This window comes from Lepisma saccharinum, chromosome 15, assembly GCF_977018435.1.
Source record: "Lepisma saccharinum chromosome 15, izLepSacc3.1, whole genome shotgun sequence".
Classification (NCBI taxonomy): Eukaryota; Metazoa; Arthropoda; class Insecta; order Zygentoma; family Lepismatidae; genus Lepisma; species Lepisma saccharinum.
The window spans coordinates 8,230,925-8,251,356 of NC_139243.1; the positions used below are offsets into that span (position 1 = coordinate 8,230,925).

General features: G+C 38.3%; 1 protein-coding gene across 1 annotated transcript in view; it reads right to left on the minus strand.

The window, feature by feature from the left end:
- Nucleotides 1-5,097: 5,097 nt before the first annotated feature.
- The window catches only part of LOC145999559 (endochitinase-like), a 29,943-nt gene continuing 14,608 nt past the window's right edge, over nt 5,098-20,432 (minus strand). Inside the window, exons 7-10 of the mRNA XM_083136566.1 lie at nt 11,392-11,553; nt 9,150-9,228; nt 7,186-7,377; nt 5,098-5,155 (exon numbers count right to left, since the gene is read on the minus strand). Coding sequence (XP_082992692.1) covers nt 5,151-5,155; nt 7,186-7,377; nt 9,150-9,228; nt 11,392-11,553 — 438 coding nt within the window. The 3' untranslated portion in view covers nt 5,098-5,150. The remainder of the gene's footprint in view (nt 5,156-7,185; nt 7,378-9,149; nt 9,229-11,391; nt 11,554-20,432) is intronic.

The window sequence follows — 20,432 nt, forward strand, 5'->3', positions numbered from 1 at the left end:
GCACAATGTAGTAGAATCAGTTTACAATGGTTTGAATTGCTGTGGTAAGGAAGATAAATGCTTATAAGTTATAAAAAAATATTTACTTTTTTATTGGGTGAATTTAAAATAGGTTCTTTTAACAGTAGCACCTTGCGTCCGCTGTAAAATTACCAAAGGGGGGTACAGGGGTACAACTCGATTTACGGATTTAGGGGGTACAGTACCCCCCTTCAAAAATTTGGGGAGGTACAATGTACCCCTGTACCCCCCGTTCCTGCGCCACTGTGGGCATATGTTAGCCCCTCAAGCAATAGGGATTATCATATGTTTATTATTATTAAGAAGATAATAGAATACTGGTGTATAAATTTGCCGTATTTACTAGAGCAGTTAAATTATACATGGACCATTTTATTTGTGTGGTAATTGTGTGAATCAAATGCTCATATAAGTTAATATTACTTACTTTAACTAAGGCCATGCCAGGAACTAGAAATCATTTACATTTTCTACTATCAGTAACTGTTACTATCACAAATAACTTTCCAACTACTGTCTGTGGGCCTCCCCGATGGCGTAGTGACAACGTCGCCATCGTGTAAGCAAAGGGTTCTCAGATTTGATATCCCGTGGAGGCACACAGTGGTTTGGACTCAGTTACTGTCTATGTGTGTTACACAGTGGCGGGTATTGGGTTCCAAAACTGCGGGGATAAGGACGGTTTGCTTCCCCTTGGTAGATAAGGTTTAGCATAGTGCGGGGGCAAAAGTGCAAAATAGTGGGGGGCAATCGCCGCCATTGGTGTTGCATAATATAATTTTATCAAGTTATAGCACATACATATATGTGTGTTTCATGTATATACAACGTTCCAAGTTTAACTTTCTCTATATTATACTTGAACCAAGTAAGGAGCTGTTAAAGTACATTCTTCTTGCTTATATTAAAAAGTATACCCCATCTTTTTCGCGATCACTCACTCTCCAGTACCCAGGTCCAGCACCTGCATCTAGATATTTTGGTGCCCTAGGCAGGATTGTGGTTTGGCACCTCCTCTTTCCCCCCAGCCGACCACACCCACATTTTATGAGCGTCTTTCCATAGTTTCTTATTATGCCGTGGTTTGTGATATTTACATCATCCGACAAATTTTGAAATGAGCAAACATAGAATAACTCTTCTTTGTTGCTGATCAGTGGTGATTCATTCATTCTTAGTTTTGGACTTTTAACTACTGTGTCAATCCTCCCTGGCAGCCTACATAGAAAAGACAGTCTTGACGTGACCACCAGACGAAGTGGAGCCTGGGCCACTCGTGACCCTCCCTGGCAACTTCATGTACAAGAGGTCCTTGTGACCGACAGACGAGGTGGAGCCTACAAGGCAACAATTTATTCTCAATAGACACCATCCCCAAACACATCATGTGTCCAGGGATTGCATTGTGATTTAGCAGATCACACACTACCCTGAAGACGGATGCAGAATCAGCCTCCGAAAGGTTGGTAATTTTTAAAATTAACACAGTGGTTAAAAGTACAAAACTAAGAATGATAGTATAATGATCTTATAAAAATAGAATAGAGCAAATTCAAAAAAGATTTCTACGGTACTTATACTACAAGAAGAATCAAGTATCTGCTTACGAGATGAAATTATCTTATAAGTATTTATTGAAAGAATTTTGTTATGTAAGCCTCAGTAGTAGGAGAGGATTAGCACAACAAATATTTCTTTACAAAACAGTAAATGGAATTCAGGATAATAGTAACTTTCTTCTTCAGTTTAAATTTAATACTAGAAAATCTAATCTTCGGATGCGACACCTTTTCCTCTGTGATATTCCGAGAACAGAAAAATACAAATCATCACCTATATTCAGACTTTGTTCATGTTACAAAGCATGAACATCTGGATATTAGTCTGCTACTTTCCTTGTATCTAGAAACACTAAAACCAATTTTTTAAAAAGACTAGATATACATCTGTGAATCCATTCTACTGTGTATTTTTCCATTGTTCTGAAATTATTTTACCTTCTATGCTATTTTTATTATTATTATTATTATTGTTATTATTTTTTCCGTTCAATACTATGTAAAGGCTATGTTCTGAACAATGAATATTTATGTAAATGGTTGGATGTATATATGTTTCTTTTCTGTAGTACTTCACTTATAATCTTGTGTGTATAAATGCGTTTGTGTGTGTGTTTATATGTAATCTACACTTTTATATGTTTATTATTTGCATTATGTAAGCTTTCCTGTAATTGGAGATTCTCTCTGTAGGAAGCAAACGAATAAATAAATAAATAAATAACTGATTGAAAATAATATAGGTTATGAAGAGGTTTTTCTTCTGGATATCAACCAGGTGATTTCCGGATAGGCTTCCGAGCTTCAATCCCTGAAGATGAGAGTGACGTTAGCTCCCGATAGGTCGGAAGTCTATCTGGAAATCACCTGGTTGATATCCCAAGAAAACCTCTTCATTATTCCCCGAAAGAAAAACTTCAAGAACAATATAGGCTATATTTAAATATACATAGTTTGCATTCCTGATTAAAAAAGTTTAGCATATTTAAGAATATTTCAGTTATGTGTTAGTGTCTGAAGAAAATCTTTAAAAACGTACGATTACTATTTCTTTGGAAAACAGAAAATTCCAGCATTGTGCTACTAGAATGTACCTCTGCCAAGTGTAAATTTCTCCGTCGCATATTCCGACTTCGTTGTATTTTTTAAAAATGAATGCATGATTGTGCATGACGCCGTAGGCTTCAGCTCCCCTAGCCTGACATGCTGAGTTCTTGTCAGTTCTTACACTTTTGTCCCCTGAAAAGTTTAATTTTTCTTCTCCTCAATTTGTATTTTTTTATGAACATGTCTTAATTGCATGTTATTGATCACTTTCTCTGAATTCTTAGTGATTTCTCTCAGATGTGTGCTGCATCAATCTTGTATGTCCGTCATTCTGTTCATCCGTGCCAATGATCACACGAGCCTCCCCGATGGCGCAGTGGTAGCGTCGCCGCCTTGTAATCAAGGGTTCTCAGGTTCGATACCCGGTAGAGGCACGTAGTGGTTCGGATCCCACTTTAAACTGTAGGTCCAGTCCCGATTAGCCTTACTGTGCATAAAGTGGACTTAAAACAACAAATCAATCAAACCAACGATGTCACAACAACAATGTCGACAACTACTCATGCTACACAGACAAAATTTGATGGACTGAAAAATCTATGAAATTCCAACTTGATGTGAACAGACCAAATAGAAAAACATATTTTATAAGTTCTAACCTACAATCTATTGGTATTTTCTTATTTTGCGTTTATTCTCTGCCAGGTTTGACTAATCGCGACGTTGAAGATAGATATTTACATCATCTTCAACGCGTCCTTTGCATAAAATAGAAGGTCCCTTGGGGTAATAACGCCACGTTAAGGATCTGTCAATTGTATCTCTGGCCGGCCCACGTGGCGGAGTGGTTAGCACATCGCGCTACAACGCCAGGGGCCCCGGGTTCGAATCCTGGCCTTAGCATGGATATTTGTGAGTTTCCATTGATCAATTTCATCATATCATCACTCATCCCCATCTTCGCAAATTATCCAAAAGTGGCACAAAAGAGAAGTATAATAAAGCAAATCAATCAATCAATTGTATCTCTACTGATGAAAGTTATTTTTTACAAGCCATGGGGTAAGATAGAGTAGTTTATGTATTACACACAGAAAAGCAAAAGAATGTTGAAATGCAAGAAACAAATGTTGCAGGGAACTTTAAATAAAACGTTGCAAAACGCCAAGTTCTTAAATTGATAATAAATTTAGGAAAGTACATTTACACACAACAGTATTAAATCCCAATCAAAAGTATTATACGCGTAGTTGTGATTCATTTCGGACAAATATCAATTATTTGTAAAGACTTACATTTTATGATTTTTCGAGGAAACATTGCGAACAAAATGCGAAGCAATCACTTCAAAAGATTTATACTATAACATTATTGAATAGTAGTAATTACTGTCTTATATGTTAGAAATCAAGATCAATGAGACACACAATTTTTTTGTCCTTTTTTTGTTAATCTAATACAGATTTTATGAACAAAAACATTGGACGTTAGATACTTTCTCATATCGAGAACTTTGTCGTCACAGGAAACTAAACAGTGCCATGATTCGACAGCTTCCTTCGATGATATTTGTTAGTTTTTATTGTGAACTGTTTTTCTTCCTTTGGGTCCTGTAGGTTGTGAGCAGTTTCCAGCAGAAGTTGATGAATATGCACTACCAATCCAGTCGGAATTCTTTTTCTTTGGGAATATATCTGTCGTTAGAGTTGTGACAAGCTTCAAACACCTCTTCGGGCATGCAGTATGTAAAATTTATTTTTTGTAGATCCTTCTCTTCTAAAATTACAAAACAACACTCATCTCATGCCTCTAATTCATAAACTGAAAGCAACAAAACGTGGCACTATTTCCCCGCCTCACTTATTACACGTTCTATATTGAATTACGAGGTCGTTGTTGAACACATTCACGATCATTTAGTACATAACGATAATACGTTAAATATACTAGTAATATATGCGCAGTGTAATTGACAGAAATTTAAATTACACATACAACGGACTTACCTTGGCTATTTTATAACAGACTAGAAATGAACCGTCTTCTGCACAACATAGTTAAATGCTGGCGCTACAGAGAATGTTCCAGAGCGCTTTCTTGCTTTCATGACTTCAGAAGCTTCAATCAAGGTACTGCATATGTAGATTTCTTCCCAACTACGCTCCTTAGGAACACTTGGCGTTATTACCCCGTAAGGCGTTATTACCTCAAAGTACCTTATATCCTTCGATTAGAAATGTCCTATTTCTATCATAATGTTGTTCTAATTTTACCAATACTTTTTGTTTTCTATCAAGTTTATGCGTTCTAATGAAAATTAATCGTGAGAGAAATCTTATCACAGTCTGGAATATAAATGCTTTCAAATAAAAGTAATAGTTTATTTCAGGAAAACAATTTATTAAATAAACTGACTTTACAATCAAGTCATTAGTTGGTGTAGTAAAAAAACAAGGAAAAATTATCCGTTGTCGTTGTCCGTAGGTCGGTTTGTGCGGTCGCTTCTACTTCTTTGTTTCACATCTATTCTTGGAGGACAAAGAGAGACAATAACATAATTGTTAAGAACATCCATTCGGTCTTCTATATTTATATAATGGATTTCGGATTTAGTGTTAAAAAATTCATGTCGAGATAAAGCAAGCGCTTGTTTCTTAATTACATAAGCTACTGTTCTACTCTTTATACATGCAGATTAAATCTTGATTCGGGCATGTTACGTATAATAACTAGCTAAAATTAATTTATGGAGTCTAATTATATATTTTCTGAAGTTTTCTAGCAATATTATTGTCGTCTGAAAACTATATTGTGGTTCACTTGAACAAGAATGATTTTTCTTACTATTTTGGCTATACACTATGCATCAGACTTCTGCGAGTCTTAATTTGCTTTGTTACATGAAGATTTTTCTTTAAAAAGATTAATAATTCATCTGATGTATTATACGATCTTCAGTTGTGTCTTATTCATAAGAAATGATGCCATTTTCAATTTAGAATTTAATTTTCATATATATAGTAATTAGTTGAAAATCGTGGCGAATCTATTGTGAATTTATTTTTAAAAATCTCGCAAAATATTTTTTTTGGATGCAATGTAAAACTTACGGAAATTCAACTTGCCTCCCTGAGTGCTGTAGTAGAAAAAAGTGAGGTGTGGTGAACGTATCAGAAATATGATTGATTTTCCATAGTGTTCTACTCAAACGTAGCCCACCCGCTCTCTTATATGCCATTGTAAGTGAAAAGCGGCAACACCGGCTACACTACTACTACAACCCTTTATATATTGTTATAATGTAGGGGTTTATCCAGAATTTTTCATTGTAGAGTCATAATTTCCATAAATTTGCCCTTTCTGAAAATTTAGGGGACTGTTGAAGAAATTTTAGAGGGTATTTTGTGCGTGTGTTATAATTATACATGGAAGTAGAGCATAATAATATTAAAAGAAAATACACACACTCACACAGATATACATGGGAAAAAAGAGACTAGAAAATGAATACAGATGGATAGATTTAATAACAATTTGAAGATTAGGGGATGGAAGAGGAGATGGGAAGAGGATTGTGGTGAGGTTCAAGGTTCACCATGGGCCATAGAGAGTGGAAGAGAGGACAGAAGGAGAGATGCAAGTGTTGCCAGTAATATCTTATAATCATTTTGTGTTTGAAATTAGCTAAATTAAGGATCCTCAATAATTTAGATTAACTACATGAAAGTTTTTGTTAAAATATTGATACATTTCATCTTCCTTAAAATCAAATTTTACATAGGAAATGTAATGTTAATCAACCTAGGTTACTTTTTGTACAAAGGCCAACTCCCTAAGACATTTGTAAATATTATTATTATCAATTTTCAGTTGTTCCAAAGCTGTTTTCATCCGGATGTCGATGTTCATGTAAGTCTTCTTCCTTCTACCGCTAGAGACTCCAAGTTCTCCCTGCCTAATTTCGAACATGGCTAAATGCCTTTGTTGTTATGTTAGGGTAGCTATGTTTAGTTCATTGTATTTATGCTAATGGAACCTAACCTGACCTCGTAGGCATTCCTCGTCTGACGTCAGAACACAAGATAGCAAAACTGTTGTGCGATAAGGAAGACCCGATTGAAGAATGATCAGGGGTGAGTCAGGTCAGGTCAAGAGGCATCAGCCACTGAGGTGTTTCTCCACGCAAGTTGGCTTATCACGGGCAACACTTGCATGCTTGCAAGGACAAATATGACAGGACAAGTTTGCGTGTTCGCTAACAGCACGAACCTGCAAATCCTTCCGTAACTGTTCGCTAAGTGCACGTGTTCGATACGAGCACGTTCGCTAACAGCACGGCACCGATTATATAGAAGGAAGATAATATTACGTATAAAGGAGAGTAGAGAAAGAGTAAGAATGAGATAAAGAGAAGTTTTTGCTTCAACTCCACTTTATGCATAGATAAACTAATCGGTACTGCAACTACAGTTTAACATAGTATCCGAACCACTATGTGCCTCCATGTGGGAGGCCTAAGAGAGAGAGAGAGAGAGAGAGAGAGAGAGGTTTAAACTCACCGTTCCTGGCACCGTGTAGTTCTTCAGTGCATCGTAAATGACATTGAGCATCGGGTTCTCCGCTCCACAATGACCGAGGAAGTCATCTTGGTTCACGGCCCAAACCATCGCCCCGGCGAATCCATTGTCCTTGATGAAATTCATCTTGTACACCAAGCTCTCCGGATCTTCGTAACCTATCCACTGATCTCCTGTTGAAAGAAGAGAAATAGCGACTTAACAGATAGCGGAAAGGTGAGTATCTTACACAATTTATTGAATCTCTTACTCATTTTGATTTGTAAATACAGTGGAACCTTGATAACTCGAACTTGAGGGGAAAAAATAATCGAGGTATCAAGAATTTCGACTTACCAAGGTTCGAGTTATTGATAGGCTTGCCATACGTCCGGGATTAGCCGGGACAGTCCTGGTTTTTTAGTGCTGTCCGGGGTTTTGAGAATCTGAACATGAAAATATCTACCGGTATTGAATATTCACGACCAGAATTTATGACCGGCAAGGATCGATCGATTATAAGGATCGATTCTTTTCTTTCTTCGAGATATCGACTTCCGAACGGTTCCATTTCCGTACTTCTGTGAGCGTCTTGGTGGTCTTGCAAGCGTGTGAAGTAACTCGTCTACACGTTTTTGATAATTATAGCTATTTACAAGGGCTTTGCATTTGGCAATGGGCAAATGAAAGTGTGTATTTAACGTTAACCTGCAGCAGGAATACAAATTCTTGAAACTGTGTAACGCCAGTGACAGTGGACGTGTGCAATGTACACTCTGTAATGGAGTATTTTCTCTTGCACATAAAGGAAGAGGTGATATTAAAGACCACGTGAAAACAGTTGAATATAGGATTCCTATTAATGCTACTGCTTCAGCAAACATAAGAGATTTTAGAAAATAATGTTAATATTTTTTCTTGTACAATTTATAGTTTAATATTCCAATAAAATGTTAAAGCTTTTAAGTAATTTCAATTTATTTTTGTAAAAAACAAACTAAAATTCAGCAGTAACGAGTTGATCGCGAATATGTCCTGGGTTGGAACCAAAAAAATATGGTAAGCCTAGTTATTGAGGGCCAAAATCGCCGACTTCGAGTTATAGAGGTCTAAAGTTTACTCACCCTTCTGAACGTCGGCACTACGTATGAATTCAAGTCTCGACACGATTGTTGATCACCTGACATTGTACGTACGCACCCTACGCTTCGACTTATTGAGGTCCGTGCGACTAAAACTTCCAGTTATAGAGGTGATTAGAATTTAACTTCGACTCATAGAGGTTTTTCATACTCTACCTTCGAGTTATTGAGCTCGAACGTCATCCCATAAACTGTACAAAAATTCGTCTTATCAAGGTTTTATTCGAGTTCTTGAGGTAAAATTAGTATTGAGTGTTATGGACAGTTCAAGGGGATTACAAAACATTCGACTTATCAAGGAATAGATGTTGAGGTTCGAGTTATGAAGGCTCCACTGTATTGGTCTCGTTCTATGCTCGGAACCTAAGATTTATAATCGTTCTTATGTTTGAGTAACATTACAATAACATAACATTTCACTTTGCTTCTTGTGAGGTTTTCCGGGCAAACATTTGTACGACATAATCTTCAAAACAAAGTGACGAACAAATGGCAAACATTGTTCTGTGTGTTGGTAAAATAAAATTTGGGGAATTTTGCTCTTTTTATTGCTATTTCAAAAAGGAGAGATAATTTTGCCGGACTCTGTACTTGTATAATATTGAAGAGTATGTTATGGTTGGAGCCTTTGTTTGTACCCTGCGAAGTCACAATTGTCATGGTATAGTTATCAAAACGTGATGTGGGTTCGAAATGTTTTAAGCTGTTTATCGTCGCGAGCCTCCTAAAGAGGTATGTCGTCAAACAACTACACTATTCGACACTCGTAAATTCCGTACACTACTTCAAAAAATTATTTGTCCAACTAAGCGTGACGTCATTACCTTTGTATGCGTAGGGCACAAGTCCATAACTATCCCATTCTCTAGTCCAGCCCTCTTCAGTAGAAAGTGCTGTGCAGATCTGAAGAAAGAAAATACATATTTGAGAGCGAAATCGTACTGGAAAATGTACATACATTGCGTTCTTCTGTTGGTAAATGGACCTGGTGGAGGCACAAGTGGGTCGGATCCAACTTTAAACTGTAGGTCCAGATCCGATTAGCCTTACTGTGCATAAAGTGGACTTAAAACACCAAATCAATCAATCTTGGTTAAATGATTTCCATTTTTGCTTAATTACGGTTACTTTTATTATATGACACTATATTTAATTAATAAACAACATAATTATTAGCTTCAAAAGTAATGAAAGTGAGAGAAGTTGAATACAGTAACCCCCCGGCTTACGTAAATTCGCAGTTACGTAATGACTGTACGTAGCTGTCACAAGACATTATTTTTATTTGAAAAGTGTGATCTCAGTTTGTTTTTATATTCTTTTATATATTTTTGATACTTTTATTGTTTATATCCAAGTAAACACTGCCGCATGAGGTTTCATTTATAAAACAATACTATGTAAATTATATATATATATATATATACATATATATATAAAAATAAAAAATATTGCAGTTTCTTACGAAGTTACACTTAAGCAATTTACAAATTCGACTTACGTAAAATTCAAGTTACTTATATGTTTACGGAACGCATTACTTACGTAACTCAGGGGGTTACTGTACAATATTTTTTTAAAAATGAGAAATTAAATCGTAGCTATAGCTATAGTATATGTCATATATAGTCATGCTATAGTAAGTATTTATGAACTCCCGCGTAGCCAAATGGTTAGCACTGTCGCCTTTGACGCGAGTGGTCCGGATTCGATTCCCGGCGGATCTGGAAAAAAAATCTGCGTTGACTCAGCATCGCGAGGACGAATAGCGGTAAAGGAACTCAATCCGCTGAGCACGCACCGCCCAATGAAAAGCCTACTCTCGAAGGGCTGTTGCGTCACAGAGTTTGCTTTTTAAGAAGAATTTAGTCAGAATTTTAAATCTGGTGGTGGATTGAGGTCACAAAAGTAAATTTAATACTAAAAGTGATTAGTTTACTTTAAAGATTTAGGCGTTGATGAAAATTTGGTTAGTATCGGAAATCACTGATATTATATATGTACCTAGTCTTACCATAAATACTGTCACAAAGTTTTAAGTAAATTGACACAAAATGCTGAGAGATATTTTAATATCCTAATAACATTACTGAAATGGATGCATGACAAATCAAAATCACAAATCAATATTCATAATGGCCGCTCTTAGCACGCACACATTCCGTAAGTATTTGCGGCCACGCATCAATTGAATTACGCAACACATCGACTGGAAAATGGGCAACTGCCTTGAGAAGAGACCGACCGCTTTAAACTTTCAATATTGGGATGTCTCTTCTTGCAAGCCATCTCCTGAAGCTTGGACCACAATTTGTAGTCCAAAGGGTATAGGTCCGGACTTGCAGAAGGCCAATCCGAAGTGGAAATGAAGTCTGGAACATTTGCTATGAGGGCACGCTCCATTTCTGTGAAAAAGGGGTAAAAACATCAGCCAAAGTGTACCAGCAGACAGTGCTTGAGAGACTAGTCAAGAATGTGAACAACACCCTCTTTCATGGTCAGAACTGGAGCTTCTAGCAGGATTCAGCCCCAACATATGGGGCCCGAACAACACAGCAGTGGCTGAAGGCAAATGTACCAGACTTAATTTCCACTTCGGATTGGCCTTCTCCAAGTCCGGACCTATACCCTTTGGACTACAAATTGTGGTCCAAGCTTCAGGAGATGGCTTGCAAGAAGAGACATCCCAATATTGAAAGTTTAAAGCGGTCTCTTCTGAAGGCAGTTGCTCATTTTCCAGTCGATGTGTTGCGTAATTCAATTGATGCGTGGCCACAGAGACTTACGGAATGTGTGCGTGCTAACCGTGGCCATTTTGAATAATGAATTGTGATTTTGATGTTATTAGGATATTACAATATCTCTCAGCATTTTGTGTCAATTTACTTAAAACTTTGTGACAGTATTTATGGTAAGACTAGGTATATGGAGTGAGAGATAATTGATGCTAGAGGTACGGTCCTTTATATAAAGTGATATATGGTGCAGAAGGGCAAAATGTTAGGTTCTAAGTCTTTAAGCTTGAATCATATCTGAATGATCTTAGGTGATGTCACGTGACCTTACCTCCTCGTACGAGAGCTCCCCAGGGGCTTCGCTGGTGACAGGTGCTCCTATTTCGTGTTGATCTGGGTCGGCTAGAGTGAAGATGTGTCCGTAGAGTGGAATTCCGACCATCAGCTTCTGCTTTGGACAGCCCAGTCCTACCCAGAGAGCCATTCCACCTTCCTGAAGGAGAAGAAATAGATTTCTGTCAGTGCAGGCCCAGTTATATATATGCATAAAAGTATTCCCCGACAACCCTTCCTCGAGTAAAACTAATCACACATACGTGACCCTTTGAGTTCGAGAAAATTCCCTTCCTCCCTCCATAACCACTGATACAAGTGAAAACATATTGGTACTGAAATAAGTTTCTTGGTTTAAAGGATTGGGAAAATTCGATGAATAATGAAAATTCTAATTTCATCAGAGTCCAAGACCAAGATTTCTTGGTCGGAGTACGTCATTTTCTAGAACATAGAGGAGAAATGACAACAAGAGGTAAAGGTTTCAAAATGTACTTGTCCAAACCTGGCCAGATCTGTAGCTGGATTTGACCGAGAAAGGTTTTTTTTTCAGAGGAAGTGGGGAGACTCTTACCTTGAGAGGAGGTGAGTGAAGGTCAGGCAAAAGCAACAAAACCAGGAGAATCTGGGGGCAAGGGGCTTTCTGAGGATCGATCGCTGCCAAGTAGAGAGTGAGTTATCATTATCCATCTATCTGCCATTCTCAGTCGGAAGTGTTGGGATAAAACATATGCAATGTTATTTATTTAAGCTAGATCAGTTACCTCTTATCTGGCCCCTTTTGGGGCCGTCGTTGCAAGCGAGTGGTATAATTTAGGGGATGAGCTACTTCCCTATTGGATCGATCCCCCGTTCTACAGGGTAGAACGCAACGCCATAAATATTCCTGTTCTCCAAAATTTCCGTTTGCCTCGGTTATTTTCTCATTCTCAACCACCTGCTCTTTCTGCCCCTAGGGTGTAACGCCCTTTCCGAAGACACCCATACGACAACCTCCCTTCCACGTAGTACACCCCGGACTGCATTTTGTAGAGTAGCGAGGCTCTGGCGCCTGGACTAACAGCCAGTATAATCCTCCGTGGGACTCGTGTATGTTTGTGATTGTGATCTATCTCTATTATACAGGTCAGGAGTCTGTGGAGCAAGTCCGCGCTTAACGGCAGATGAGGGGAGAAATCGAGTATGAGTGCAGCCGCGTTTCTCCCTCCATGCACTCACTTCTTCTCTAACGCGTTCATTGGTCGAGCCCTACTTGCGCGGAGACTTGTTTTCGTTCGTTTGCTCCACAGATTCCCGGGATAGAGTATACATAAAGCCTGGTTTACATTGGTCGAGTAGACGGGAGAGTAGCTGGAGCGAGTAGGGTAAAGCGAGCTACTCTCCTCGTGTACACAACTGGGGAGAGTACTGGAGCCAGTACTCGCTCCAGTAGTCAAGACAGTCTGTCCACGAAGGACAGCGACTCGACCGATTTGTTTCCTTCCCTCATTGTTTTTTTCACTCGTGCGTAAACTCGACAGACCAGTCAATCAATGTCCAGAGGCGTTTCGTGAACGCATGCGGTGCATGCTGCGCATGCGTCAATTGTGCGGAAAAGGACAGCTTGCTCTGCGACGACATTCATGAGCATTTCTACATTCTAATTACTTCATATAAGAGAAGAGTAGAGAGGCAGCACTTCGTTCCTACGCGTCAGCAAAAATTCGATGCGACTGGTGTTATGTTACATCCGGTGTAGCGGGGTACGAGCTGTTTTATTGTTGAGTCAGCAGAACGTGTCTGATCACGTTGAAGACATCGGAAGCGGTGGGGGGAGGGGGTCAATGGATTTGTCACGTTGTTTCTTGATGTATGCTAACCTAACACGTGCGTATGTTTGTGTGTGTGTGGAGGAAATGCGCGCGCAACCATTGCGTATGATTCAAAGACATGAAGAAATGATTTAAAGATGGCGCCGAAGGTGCTTTACCCCGAAAGCTTAGCGGCTAAGGTTATTGCTCTGTAAAACAAGAGGCGTGGAGGGTTCGATTCCTGGTAGAGTCAATATTGATTGATTGATAGATTGAGTTAGTTTTTTTAAGTCCGTTTTATGCACGGCAAAACTAATCAGGATTGGAGCTACAGTTGAAAAGTGGTGATTCGGACCACTATGTGCCTCCACCGAGTATCGAACCTGGGACCCCTTGATTACAAGGCGACGATGTCAATATTGAATGGTCTCGATTAGCCTGTGTGTAAATAAAGGCAACAAAATGGTTGAGTTCGAAAATCGAGTTGGGTTAGTGGTTAATGTTGTCACCTGGCAATGAAGAGGTCGCGGGTTCGATTCTCTAGGTAGTTAAATTAGGCCAATTGTTTAGTCCCGCCATTATAGGTCCCCGATTAGTCCATCTGTGCATAAATAGTGTTTGAATAAAATCAATATGGCGGCCTTTAGTTGGTGGTTATTGTTGTCGCCTGGTAATGAAGAGGTCGCGGGTTCGATTTTCTAGGTAGTTAAATGAGGCCAATTGTTTTGTCCCGCCATTATAGGTCCCGATTAGTCCATCTGTGCATAAATAGTATTTGAATAAAATCAATATGGCGACCGCGTTTTGTGTTTAGCGGCGGCGGAGGCAGCGGCGGCGGCGACCGGGCGCGGCGCGGCGCGGCGCGGGGGGTGTTTTTTATTCCGCGAGATGTTTTAACCAAGTGGTTGAGGGTTCGATTCCCAATGTTGGTGAAAATTGGATATTCAATTGTATTTGTTTAAAAGTTCCGATTAGCTTTTTGTGCACAAAGAGAAAATGAACTAATTGGAAATTGGATGTTTATGCTGTAATGAAAAGGTCCCCGGGTTCGAGGCGCGGCGAAGCGCGGGGTGGGGTGTTTTTATTCTGCGAGATGTTTTAACCAAGTGGTTGAGGGTTCGATTCCCAATGTTGGTGAAAATTGGATATTCAATTGTATTTGTTTAAAAGTTCCGATTAGCTTTTTGTGCACAAAACAGAAAATGAACTAATTGGAAATAGGATGTTTATGATGTAATGAAAAGGTCCCGGGTTCGATTCACAATGTCAAATTGGCTGATAATGATGTTGTTTTTAAAATAAAAAAAGAAGTGTGTTGAGTCCCCATTAGTATTTATGCAGGAACAAATATTAAAAATCAAAACAAAATGGCTGTGACTGGTTTTAGTATTCGAAAGGTTCCAAGTTCGAGTCCAAATGTTGGCTAATTTTTAATTTAATAGTTATAAAATTTTTTTAGTTTACAGAATTCTTCCCCATTTATTGCATTTTGGCGAACATGTCCCCCCCTTTGTGGGATTTGGACATGATGGAGATATACATAGAAATTGTTGTCAAATTGCCTAATAATGATTTTCTGTTTAAATAAAAAAAAGTGTGTTATCAGTCCCGATTAGCATGAACAGATATTCAAAAACAAAACAAAATAGCTGATATTGTTGTTTAGTATTCAAAAGGTGTTGGGTTCCAATGCTGGCAAATTGCAGAATAACATTGATTTGTTTAAAAAGTGAGTTACTATTCCCGATTATCCTTGATACACAAATAGAAAATGGGGGTGATTTTGGAGTTTTGTGACTCAACATTAAAACCGCTACGACAGGATGTAACATAACACCAGTCGCATCGAATTTTTGCTGACGCGTAGGAATGAATAATTTCTACGCCATTCCTACGCGTTTTAATGTTGAGTCAGCAGAACATTCTACCCCCTCTACCTCTACTGCTATTAACAGCAATCAATCCAGACCCTCTGTCTCTATTTCTAGTGAGAGCAACCAACATGTTGAAATGTTTCCTAACAAGTATAATAACCAGGATACAGGGATATTGGGGTGTATTGGAACAACCGATGAAAAATGTGGAGATATTTTCCATTTATAATCTGTTTTAGACACTAGAGAATTGGAGCAATGTACAAATCATATTTCGCCAGTGTTATACCAAATGGTTCTTCGGGATTTTATTCAGGAAACGGAAGTGTGCAGACAGGTAGGCGGTGGCGATGATGCAGTGTTACATCATGTTGAAGTTATAGAAGAGACAAAAAGGCGTTACCAAAGATTCAATATGGAAGGACGAATGGTGCGTGCTCGGTTGCGGGGGGCACCACAGAATGAGAATCCGGTAATATGGGTTCAGGAGGGATTGCAAGAACTGATCCAATATCTTCTACGTGATGTGGCCGAGCATGACCAAGTTGGTATTACTATCAGGAATGAAGATCACCCTGATCTCCCTTTTTGGTTATCTTTTCGGGAAGCACAGGCGATAGATATGGAGATATTGTGGGCAGCATTGGAAAAAGTATTGCAGAGCAATACAACATTTCTTTCTGACAACAATTTCTATGTATATCTCCATCATGTCCAAATGCCACGAGGGGGAGGACGTGTTCGCCAAAATGCAATGAATGGGGAACAATTCTCAAATCAAACATTTAATTTTCATTGTATAATATGTGTAACTTTAACAATTTTTTGAACGTCACAATTGAGGAAGAGACATGAATTGCAGGTGGCAACTTGTTCCAAAGGCCTGCTGAGGTAACAGTAAAAGAATTTGCATAAAAGTTGGATTTGTGGAGTGGAATGGACAGCAGAGACCTTTCGCGCGATCTGGTGCATGATCAATTGTCTGAAAAGCTTTGGTAAAGTCTAGAAGTACCAGAATCGTAAGTTGTTTATTGTCCATGGCTAGCCTCATGTCATCGGTTACGTTGACAAGAGCCGTGCAAGTGCTGTGGTTACTTCGAAAGCCGGACTGAAGAGGATCTATTAAATTATTCCGCGTTAGAAAGTCCCGGGTTTGATCGCTAACGAGATGCTCTAGGGCTTTAGACAAGGCTGGGAGGATGCTGATTGGTCGGTAATCGTTGACGTTTATTATGTTGTTTGTTTTAGGTATAGGGCGTACCAGGGCGAGTTTCCAAGACGAGGGAAATGCGCCGGTAATTAAAGAAAAATTAAAAATATGAGTGATAGGAGCAAGTACGTGGTAGAGAATTTTTTTAATCATGAGGATAGAAATTTCATCTACTCCTACGGCCGATGACTTTATCTTCTGTAACGATTTTCTGACCTGTTCCGGCGAAAAATAAGAAAAACAAAATTTTGGAGCAGTTGTGGAGCGTGTTTCAATGTTACGAACCGTTTCGTGTTTCACATGATCATCGACGATCGGAAGATCACAAAAGTGATCGTTCAATACTTCCGGTGGAAATTTATTCACGGATTCGTGGTTTCTCCGTTTCCCAACTCCCAGTATTTTCAATTTTTTCCAGAGGACGTCAGGTTTGCTTTCGTATGTTAGTAGTAGCCCAAATGTACTGTTTCAGAAACCAAAATAAAGTGCACTGATTGTAACAGATTTTTCTATGGTCAAAAGTGTTACAATAATCATAAAACATGTTACAATAGAAAAAACTCTCTTTGTCAGACAGTAAAATGTTGTGAAAAATGCATGAAAGCGTATGCTATCCGTACAAACAGAAATCCTCATATATGTGGGGAGAAATTCTGTGTCAGCTGTAAAAATATGGTACCATCTGAACATCTATGTCACATCCAAAAAATTTATGGCAAACAAATATCTTCTCTTATATCAAAAAAAGCAATGCTTGTTTTCTACGATATTGAATCGAGGCAGGACACAAAACTAGAAGGCACTGAAAACAATTTTCTGCATATTCCAAATCTTTTGGTATGCCAAAATGTATGCTATAATTGCATTGAGAACAAAGATATGTCTCAATGGTGCAGTGTATGCGGGAAAAAACAGCACATTTTTGATAGTACAGAACCTGTTTACAATTTTCTGCAATTTGTTTCAGCTCACCGCACCAAAATTAACAATATTTTGTGTATTGCACACAATAGTAGAGGGTATGATTCGCACTTTGTACTGCAAACTATGATCGAAAAAATGAAATGGACACCGTCTGTGATCATGAATGGAGCCAAAATATTATTTTTGAAGATGCATAATATCCATTTCATAGATTCTCTCAACTTTATTCCAATGGCGCTCAACAAATTACCGAAAGCATTTGATCTCCCAATGTCCAAAGGGTATTTTCCTCATTTTTTTAATACTTTGAAAAGTAAAGAATATGTCGGATGTGTCCCCGGTACTGAATTTTACGCTGTTGATTCTATGATGGAGAATCAGAGAACCAGTTTTTGGAATGGCATAGTGAACAACAGAAAACAGGGGTAGTTTTCGATATGCAGAAGGAGTTGAGAAAGTACTGTGTAGAAGATGTTAATGTACTACGTGCTGCCTGTTTGAAATTCATGACCACTTTTGAAAGAGAAACAACAGAGAACCCATTATTGGAAGCCATCACCATCGCTTCAGCTTGTAATAAAGTATTCCGTAAAAGATTTTTGAAAGCAGAACATATAGGAATTATTCCTAAAAACGGATACAGATGGTGTGATATTCAGTCTATAGAGGCTATTCAATGGTTGGTATGGGAGGAAAAAAAACATAAAATCGAAATCCAACATGCAGCCAGAGGACCAGAAGTAAAAGTTGGAGGAAACTTGAAAGTAGATGGATATTTTAAAGATCAAAAGGGGCAAGAGCATGTATTTGAATATCAAGGATGCAGAACACATGGTTGTGTCAAATGTTTCCCTACTTCACGTACAGAACCTCTTCATGATGACCCATATGATACTTTGTCTTTTCGGTATGAAAGAACAGAAAATACAATTACCAGATTAAAAGCACTTAACTACATTGTCCATGAGATGTGGGGGTGCGAATTTCACCAGCAGTTGAGAAATAACAAAACCATGAAACATTATGTTGAAAAACATCCGTTATCAATTAAAGCCCCCATAATTCCCCGGGAGGCGTTTGATGGTGGTAGAACTAATGCTACCAAACTACATTACACTGTGAAAGAAAATGAAACAATTCAATATAAGGATGTATGTAGCCTGTACCCTTATTGTTGCAAAGTTAAAAAGTTTCCAGTTGGCCATCCGGTGAAAATTTATGTGGGGGAAGAATGCCCCGATATTTATTCTTTTGAAGGGCTTGTCAAAGCAACAATACTTCCACCGAGAGATCTGTACCATCCTGTGTTACCATATCGAACCAATTCAAAATTAACTTTCCCTCTATGTAGAACTTGTGCCGATGAAATAAACCAGGCGGAATGTAACCATACTGCTAGGGAAAGAGCTATAACTGGAACCTGGGTTGTGGATGAAGTTCAGAAGGCAGTTCAAAAGAAATACAAAATTTTAGAATTACATGAGGTATGGGAATATAATGTTGAACAATATGATCCTGCAAAAAAATCAGGTGGTGTTTTTGCAGAGTACATCAATACATTTCTCAAAGCAAAAGTTGAAGCAAGCGGCTGGCCATTGTGGTGTATTGATGAAGAATCCAAAAAAAAAATACATAGCTGACTATTTTGAAAAGGAGGGTGTGTTGTTGGATGAAAACAGAATATGTGCTAATCCTGGATTACGAAGCTTAGCAAAACTTATGCTGAATTCATTTTGGGGTAAATTTGGACAGAGAGAAAACCCTGGTCAAGTTAGTATTATCAACAATCCTAAGGATTTTTTCGATAAACTAGAAAGTCCCAATGTTGAAGTACATCAAGTTATACCTATAAAGGTAAAGGTTTTTTTTCTTTTATGAATATTTGGATACATTAGGCGAAAATGTATTGTACTATGATACCGATAGTGTCATTTATATTCAAAGGCCAGGTGATGTTGATCTGCCTGTTGGAGACTACCTAGGGGAGTTAACAAATGAACTAGAACTCTATGGGAAAAATGCTTATATCAGAGCATTTTCATCCAGTGGGCCGAAAAGTTATGCATTTGAGGTAGTAAATCCAGACAATACTAATGTTACTACTGTTTGCAAGGTGAAAGGCATATGTCTAAACCATAAAAACAGCAGCACAATCAATTTCGAATCACTCACCAATGCTATTCTCAACAACACCTCCTCTTTAACTTTACTCAACTCGAACAAAATCGTACGCACAAAAAGACATTCCGTTGCTAGTAAGGCGGGAAGTAAGGGTTTTTCAGGTGGTATATACCAAAAGAAAAAGATGTGCATCAAGTTTCGAGACTTTACCATATGGATTCAAACAACAGAAAACAGAATGAGTTAATTTTGTAATGCACTGGAATATATTTTTATTAGATTAAGTTAATGCTATCCTTAGTAATAGTAGCTATATCTGTGATTTGGTCAACATACAAACTGGATACCAAAAGAAATCTCATATTATATGCAAATGTTAAAGCTTTTCATTACCAAATCTGTTACTTAGTAAAAAATAAAATGAAAACCATTCATTTGAAACCATTTGCTGTCATTGAAATATAATTATGCAGCCGCTATAATTCTTTGCTTATTATCAGTGCAAATCTGATATTTTGTTGTGCACTTTAATGATGGAGTGAGTCACTAGTTGACAAGTTGGTTCTTCGGTGCAACGTTGTATGGTACAAGCGGCCTTGTGCCCCTCTCCAACTTAAAAAAAAGAGGCCCCCCACAGATGGTAGCCACGTTGATGCCGTTGTGGGGCTTTCTACAAAAAGCTACCTGTACCAAGCCCAAAAACTTATTTTCAGATGGCGAGTATAAACTTTCCATGTCTGTTGACCTTTAGTTTCCTCAACACACATACCCAGTTGGAATCGAACCCTCGACCCCATTGGTTTCAAAACACATCTCTTTGTGCATAATGGCTAATCGAGAGTGGTAACGCATCTTTTAAAAAAATCGATACTATTATTTATTTTTGGTTTTAAAACATAACATACATTAGTGGTAAAATCTTTGCATTGTAATCAAAAGATTCCAGGTTCGATATTCGTTGAAACAGCTTTATGCATTACGGTTAATCGGGACTGCGTAAAAAACGCCAACATTAGCCCCTAGTGAAAATCGAACCCTCGACCCCCGTTGGTTGCAAAACTCCAAAATCACCCCCATTTTCTATTTGTGTATCAAGGATAATCGGGAATAGTAACTCACT